This window comes from Choloepus didactylus, chromosome 21 (genome assembly GCF_015220235.1).
Source record: "Choloepus didactylus isolate mChoDid1 chromosome 21, mChoDid1.pri, whole genome shotgun sequence".
NCBI classification, from domain to species: domain Eukaryota; kingdom Metazoa; phylum Chordata; class Mammalia; order Pilosa; family Megalonychidae; genus Choloepus; species Choloepus didactylus.
The window spans coordinates 6691578-6700072 of record NC_051327.1 but is presented as its reverse complement, the minus strand read 5'-3'; the positions used below and the strand labels follow the sequence as shown (position 1 = coordinate 6700072).

Below are 8495 nucleotides of genomic sequence, written 5' to 3'. Positions count from 1 at the left end.
TTGGTCGTTTAGAATTTGCGGATTTTAGGACAGGTGGCATAAAAGTATTAATCCTTCATTTGATTATTTACTAATATCGATGTGTTTTCTAAATTCTATGCCATTTTAACTGATGTTTAAGTTAAGCTAAATGGAAAGCCAACACACACACACCAAGAAAAAACAACCTCAGGGATATTTCCGATTGAGAGAAGGAAAAGTTATAGGAATCATGTTACCTCAAGTAACTACTTTCCTTCAGCATACTGGTCCTGGCTTGCATTAATGTGGTATCTTCAGGACATATGATGAAAAACATTTCTCGTATTCCAAACTTTAGTGTTAATTCGGGTCATAGATTTACATAACAGTCATGTCTTTTGGTGCAGTCTCCTATGTTACTTAACTTCCTCTCGTTTCTTATAAATACGTGTATATACTCTGCTTCCTTTCCAACTTTCGCACTATCAGAGAGACTTCTCAGCTGAATTCGGTGTGCAGAATCTGCTATCGTCAACACCAAGAGGTAAACATACTTCCCATCACTCCAAATAAGATTTCCTTACCCTTTAGCTGTCAAATAAACATTGGTAAACACCAGGACAAAGAAACCTGCTGAAGTAAACTTCAGTTCCACTGAACCTGGGAAGAAAACAGATGCAGACCAGGTTCACAAAGCGGCCTAGATTTCAGGTGGTTCCTTGAAACGCGCAGTCACCCAAGACCCCCCACTCCCCCCATATAACTCACAATGAGCACTGGGTTGCTAAGAGACAGGCCTCAAGTACAGTGTGTCTTTCTTGGGTCCGAAAATTTAAAGGGCACCAAACCTGGGTAAGAATTTTGGGGAGGAATTGTGGCCCTTACCATCTGACGTAGTTGTGTAGTCTGGCTTTTTCAGCCCACATTACAAGTGTACCCATGAGGTTTGGTGAGCATTTGACTCTCCCAAAAGTTCCAGGCGGCTTCCTGGTTTGTTGGGCTGCTTGGGGCTTTAAGAGAAATACCCCTGTCCGTGTTTTGTCCCAAGTTTCTTCTGATTATTGCAGAAGCAGTCTGTGCATTTGAGGATGGGCGCTTAGCTTCCCCTGTTCACAGTGTTACCGGGACCGTGATGAGGCTCGGGCATGCACATATCGAGAAACCGCATGATTTCAAGGAAGCTGTGGGCACCTGGGATGAGTCAGAGCAGTCAACAAGTTCTACTTCATAGGAGGTTCGCTTCCCCTGTCATCTGATCGCCTTCATTCCTCCTGTATTTTGTACCTGCCCAGGATCTGTGTAATGGCAGAAATTCTGAGACGCTTTCAAGGCAGTCCATTGATGCAGGACGGAAATGGTGATGATTGTTCAGTGTTAACCTTTCAGCGTCTTGAAGGCTTAATTTGGGAGAGGCGAGGGGCATTCAGATGGCAGGGGTGATGGAGACTTCTGAATATCCTTTCAACCTCGGTCCAACAATTCCCATAGCCCTAACGGATCTTCTGCCCGGGGGGCCAGTCTCCCCTGTCCTGACACTCCAAGGAATCCCCTGGGAAGTCGGAAAACCCACCCTTCATCCCCTTTAAACATGGTGCTGACTTTGGGAGACAGAATACCCTGATCGGGCATTGTGTATGTTCAGCCTCGAATTGAAATTTAGTAACAATGGAATTTCAAGGAAGACCTCCCTGACCTCCGTGATCCCAAATGTGCTGATGGGAAAGAGTGTAGTTTCAGGGGGCAATGATCCTACCCGTTCTCCCGAAATCCTCTACAACACCTTTCCTTGAAAGTTCTGTGGAATGCATTTATTTTATTTTTACAGTATATTAACATTTGCTTTGTTTTCTGTTGTGACCAAAGCTTTTTTCTAACCCCTGAAGTTAATGGAGAAACAAAATGTGTGACTCTTTCTCTTTGCTTCCAGCATTTCATTTAAGATGAAACACATTGTCTTATGTATTCACAGCAGTGTACCCACAGTAGGGACTAATTTGGTGTATGGCTACTATACCGTTTTAGGCGTAATCCATCCCCAAACAGTAACACCATGAATACCCTCTGTCACAAACAAATGCGAAATATCAAAGATGATGGTAGAAATGAAGGAAGAAAGAAGAAACACCGTCATCCCGTCTAGATTCATATCTTACATTTTTTTTTTCTGGTCAGTTATCTATTGATTGTTGTGGACGATTAAGGTAGCATGCATGAAGTCCACTTTTCAGCAATGCCGGAAACATGGCCGCCGGGGCTGATGCAACAACAGCTTAGGTTGCCCTCCACCTTCTTTACGGAAGTGGTTCGCGCCAAAAGCCCTAACCCTACATCTGCCTTCCACCCCAGCAACAGCAACCGCCAATCCCCCTACATCTGCCTTCCACCCTAGCAACAGCAGCAGCCAATCCTAGATCGCCACCCGTCCTTACTAGCCACCTCCATCCTACCCTAGAGTATATATGCTCAGCCTCCTCAATAAAATTTTGCAGCTGGATCAGAAACCTGTCTTGCTGTCATTCCTCGTGTCTCTTGTCCCATACCATTCTTCCTTCACAGGACTTGGAGCTTCCGTTGATCGTCCCGCGGGCCGGGACAACTGGCACCCAACGTGGGGCTCAAGCCTTGTGAAGGATAGAACGCCGCGCTTAAGAAGAGAGCTCTCACACTCACCGCACCCGGGATCGCCACGAAGAAACTCGCTCGTGAGACAGATCCGTTCAGCAGTCAACCAGCGCCGGCGAAAAGGAAAAGAAAAAGGTAGGCCCCCATCCCCACCATGGGACAAGCAACTTCCCAACATGAATTATATGTTAGTCAGGTCAAACAATTGCTCAAGACACGGGGAACTAGAGTTAAGAAAAAAGATCTCACACGCTTCTTTGATTTTCTGCTAAAAACCTGCCCTTGGTTCCCTCAAGAAGGCACTATAGACCACCAGTGTTGGCTAAGAGTCGGAGATTGTCTAAAAGACTACTTCAGAACCTTTGGTCCTGAAAAGGTCCCGGTTACTGCCTTTTCTTATTGGAACCTAATTGATGAAATCCTAAGAGTCCATTCTTCCGCCCCAGACATTCAAACACTGCAAAAGAGGAGAGGAAGCTTTAAGGGAACGCTCTCGTCCCGCTTCAGCATGCAGCTCAGTAATTATTAATATGCCTGAAAACTCCCTAAACAAAGACCCCAACAAAAGTAGGCCAAATACCCCAACCAGTCAGGCCAGTCCACCGCCGGATCAGCCTGAAGCCGAACCAGAGGCTAAAATCTCTCCCCTGTTGGAAAACCCAGAGGCTAAACCGGAGGCTAAAATCTGTTCCTCTTTTGAGACCAATTCCCTTCCCCCATTTCAGCCACCCCCTTATAATCCTGATTTTCCCAATCCATTCCCTCGTTTTTATCCAGTCACGTCTCTGCCTCAGTTCCACGCTTTAGAAGAGGCCACAGAAAATCTCCGGCTACACGCCGGTAATTTTAAAGAAACCTTTAATCAAGAGCAGCTGCAAGCTGCCAGTTTGCTTGCCGACCTCTGGTCGGCAACTCAAAGCATTGCTGCCCTTGCACTCCCAGAAAATGCCCGCTCACCACGTCCCCATTGCACTCACCACACCTACGCCTTTCCAGTTACACATAGTCAGACCCAAAACCCTTCCACTAGCTCCCAAAGTGGCGCTGCTAGCTCCCAAAATGGCGCCGCTAGCTCCCAAAATGGCGCTTCTAGTAGCGAAAGCGAGGAAGAGGAACAATCAAACCCCCCCAGTTCTGATGAAGAGGAGCAAGAGGAAGCTAGTACTACCTCAACAGCTAAATATAAAAAACTCAGTTTAAAATATTTAGAAAAATTAAAAAAGGTAGTGAATGATTATGGCATTACCGCCCCCTTCACGCTCACCTTATTACAAAGCCTCAGTGAAAAGGAACTCACTCCTAACGATTGGTCCCAATTAGCCAGAGCTGCCTTGTCCGGCGGCGATTTCCTGTTATGGAAATCCGATTATGAAGAGCACTGTAAAAGGTATGCCACTCATAATGCCCGCAAAGCCACCTCTAAAAAATGGACATTGAACAAATTTTTAGGTCAAAGCCCCTACCATCAAAATGACAAGCAAGCTCAATTTCCCCCATGCCTCCTAGCACAAATACAAATGGCCGCGCTTAGAGCATGGAAAAAACTTCCAGAAAAGGGTGCTGCCACTGCCTCTCTCGCTAAATTAAGACAGGGACCCGATGAACCATATACCGATTTCCTCAGCCGCCTGCAAAACATGGCTGAGTGTCTATTTGGGGCCAGCGAAAGCGAGAGTGATTTCATTAAACACCTGGCCTATGAAAATGCCAACGCTGCCTGCCAAGCAGCAATCCGCCCCTTTCGCAATACCAATCTTAATAATTACATAAAACTCTGTTCTGGCATCGGGCCCACTCAAACTCTTGGAATAGCCATTGGCGCCACCCTTCAAAATTTTGCAGCACAAACTAAGCCTCCAACATGCTATAACTGTAAGCAACCTGGCCATTTTTCAAAAAATTGCCCCGTGCCAAGAACCAGTTCCTCTTCACCCATCTCTAAAAAACCCCCATTGCCACCCGCTATTTGTCCCCGCTGTAGAAAAGGGTTCCATTGGGCATCTGAGTGCCACTCTCGCGCAGACATTAATGGCCAACCCCTTAAGCCTAAGCCCCAGGGAAACTCACAATGGGGCCAGCCCCAGGCCCCAATCAGAACAAACCCAGGGGCAATACGGTTTGTTCAACCATCCCCAGTCGTAGCGCTCCCAACCACAAACCACGCTGCCATATCTCAGACTTATGGAGAGCTACAGCAGGGAGCACAGGAATGGACCTCTGTACCGCCTCCGAATCAATATTAACCCCAGAAACCAGCCCTCTCCTCATACCTACAGGAGTCTATGGACCTTTACCCCCAAATACCTTTGGTCTCATTCTAGGGAGAGCTAGTGTCACCCTGCGTGGAGTCCAAGTCATCCCAGGTGTGCTAGATAATGACTTTAAAGGTGAAATACAAATAATCACAGCCACCTCAAACAATCTTATCCCTATTCCCTCTGGCACTCTAATAGCACAACTTATAATACTCCCCATTCAGCATGTCAACTCAAACTTCAAAAAACTCCAGCGCCCCACAGAGGGCCCTGAATCCTCTGACATTTTTTGGGCACAACCAATATCCCATAATCGGCCCACCTTAAAACTAAAACTTAATGGCAAGCTATTTGAAGGAATCTTAGACACAGGGGCCAATTCCACAGTTATATCCTCAAACCACTGGCCAAAATCCTGGCCCCTCACAGCCGCTGCCACCCACTTACAAGGAATAGGTGAAGCCACAAATCCTCTACAAAGTTCACAAGCCCTAAAATGGGAGGATGAGGAAGGGAACGCTGGTACAGTTATACCATATATTATCCCCCATCTCCCCGTTAATCTCTGGGGTAGAGATATCCTAACTCAAATGAAAGTTTTTATGTGCAGCCCTAGTGATACAGTTACTGCTCAAATGCTCAAAATGAACTTTCTCCCTGGCAAAGGCCTAGGCAAAGCTAATCAAGGAATAAGACAGCCCATCTCTATAACACCTAATACAGCTAGAACAGGACTCGGGCTCTCCCAAAATTTAGCCTGATGGCCATTGACATCCCTGTACCCCATGCTGAAAAAATCTCCTGGAAATCCATAGAACCAGTATGGGTTGATCAATGGCCCCTGACTCAGGAAAAAACCCTAGCGGCTATAGAGTTAGTACAGGAACAACTTAACGCCGGACATATTGAGCCTACTCAGTCCCCTTGGAACACTCCCATTTTTTTAATAAAAAAAAGGTCAGGCAAGTGGAGACTGTTACAGGATTTATGAGCTGTAAACAAAGCAATGGTGCCCATGGGGGTGCTACAACCTGGTCTCCCTTCGCCAGTTGCTATCCCTATCGGTTTTCACAAAATAGTTATAGATTTAAAGGATTGTTTTTTTTCCATACCGCTTCACCCAGAAGACAGGCAACATTTCGCCTTTAGTGTTCCTCAAATCAACTTTCAAGGCCCTATGCCCCGATTTCAATGGAAGGTCCTGCCACAAGGTATGGCCAATAGTCCAACTTTATGCCAAAAGTTTGTTGCAGACGCTGTTAACCCCATCAGGCACCTATGGCCACAAATCTACATCCTTCATTACATGGATGATATCCTATTAGCAGGTCCAAACATCTCCAACTTACACTCTTGTTTTCAAGACCTTCTAAAAAATTTAACAGCAAGAGGTCTTCAAATAGCTCCTGACAAGGTGCAAACTTCAGACCCCTTTTCCTATCTGGGGTTCAAGCTTTGGCACCAGCAAGTTTTAACACCCCACATTCAACTACGAACCTCCCATCTATTAATGCTAAATGACTTCCAAAAACTTTTAGGGAACATTCAATGGCTTCGCCCCTACCTAAAACTGCCCACTGAGACCCTTCTGCCGCTCAATAATATCTTAAAGGGAGACGCAAACCCCTCCTCTCCCCGAAGCGTAACTCCAGAGGCAATGCAAGCACTTACCATCATAAATCAAGCTATCCAAAGTCAAACTTGCTATCAAATAAATTACCGCCAACCTTTAATCTTTATAATTCTTGCTACAACTCACACACCTACAGGGGTTTTCTGGCAATCCAATTTAAAACAGCCAAATGGGCGAGGCCACCCATTGCTCCGGGTTCACCTCCCCGCTACTCCATCAAAAGTGCTCTTGCCATACATTTCTCTTATAGCTGCCCTCATAATTAAAGGCCGACAAACTAGTCGCCAATTGTTTGGAAAGGACCCTGATTCCCTTATCGTCCCGTACACTCAAGATCAAATCCATTGGCTCTCCCAAACCGACGACAAGTGGGCTATCGCATGCTCTTCATTTCCCGGCAATATTGATAACCATTACCCCAGTGATCCATTAATTCAGTTCACCAAAATCCATCAATTCACCTTCCCAAAGGTCACTAAAGCAAAACCCATAGACTCTGCTACCTTAGTCTTTACTGACGGTTCAGCAAATGGGACCACAGCATACGTCATCTAGGGTCAAGCATTTTCCGTGCGCTCCCCCTATACTTCAGCTCAACTTGTCGAGCTCTATGCAGTCCTGCAGGTTTTTTCCCACCTTCAGAACCAACCTTTTAATTTATACACTGATAGCGCATACATAGCCCAGTCTATACCGCTATTAGAAACAACTCCATTTATCAAACCTTCCTCCAATGCAGTCCCCTTATTCTCACAGCTACAAAAACTAATTCTCAAATGACAGCACCCCTTCTTCGTGGGGCACCTCCGTGCCCATCAAAATCTACCGGGTCCTCTTGCAAAAGGCAATGCGCTAGCAGACACTGCCACTCAGTTAATATGCCCCAATCTCTGCAATTCTCTAACCTTAGCTTCCCAAGCCCAAGCTCAAAACCACCTAAATGCAAACACTCTCCACCTAAAATTCAATATTACAAGAGAACAAGCAAGGGAAATTGTTAAAACCTGCAAAAATTGTGTAACCCAATTGCCAGTCCCTCACTTGGGAGTCAACCCAAAAGGACTCATCCCAAATGAAATCTGGCAAATGGATGTCACCCACTTTGCCAGTTTTGGGCAACTCAAATTTATTCATGTTTGTGTTGACACATATAGTGGATTCATTCAAGCTAGCCTACAATCAGGAGAAGCTTCAAAACATGTTATTTCTCATTTACTACATTGTTTCACCATCTTAGGCCAGCCTAAGCTCATTAAAACAGACAATGGACCTGGATACACTGGCAAAAATTTTCAAACCTTCTGTCAACAATTACAAATCAAGCATACTACAGGAATTCCATATAACCCCCAGGGGCAAGGAGTAGTAGAACGAGCACATCGCACCCTAAAAAATGCCCTGTGCCATCTAGCTGATAGCACTCTCAATCTCACAAAACAACCCCCTCGAGATCTTTTACATCATGCTCTTTTTGTTCTTAATTTCCTAACTCTGGATGATGAAGGACACTCTGCAGCTGATAGACACTGACATCCCAAAACACAAATGCAGCAAGCCACCGTTATGTGGCACGACCCCTTAACATCAAACTGGAACAGGCCCGACCCCGTTATCATCTGGGGACGAGGCTCTGCTTGCATATATGACCAACAAAAAGAGGGTCCTTGCTGGCTTCCAGAAAGACTAATTAGACATGTTAATCCTCCACTGTCAGAACAAGCCCCAAAATCCCCCCTTCCCTTTGACAATAACCTTTCCAGGGAACAAACCCCTCCCTGAGAAAAAATTTTTTCTTTTTTTTTCTTCCAGCACGTTGCCAACCTTGCTGTAGCCTGCCCAGAATACGTCCAACCTACGCACAGCCGACAACCAAGGGAAGCCCAACTTACAGGTTTGCCCCATCACTGAGGCCACATGAACTATTGGCTCTTACTAATTGGTCTTCTGGCCTTGCTGTTTGCAGCCGGATTGGCAGCCATTGCCCCAAAATATTGGAACCCGTTAGAAAAAATCCTGCTTGCTAT

General features: G+C 45.7%; 1 protein-coding gene across 1 annotated transcript in view; it reads right to left on the bottom strand.

The window, feature by feature from the left end:
* Positions 1 to 541: 541 nt before the first annotated feature.
* Positions 542 to 8495, bottom strand: part of LOC119518063 (chaperone protein HtpG-like) — a 33244-nt gene continuing 25290 nt past the window's right edge. Inside the window, 4 exon segments of the mRNA XM_037815148.1 lie at positions 542 to 621; positions 1084 to 1152; positions 2632 to 2750; positions 4651 to 4772. Of these exon segments, the coding sequence (XP_037671076.1) occupies positions 542 to 621; positions 1084 to 1152; positions 2632 to 2750; positions 4651 to 4772 (390 nt within the window).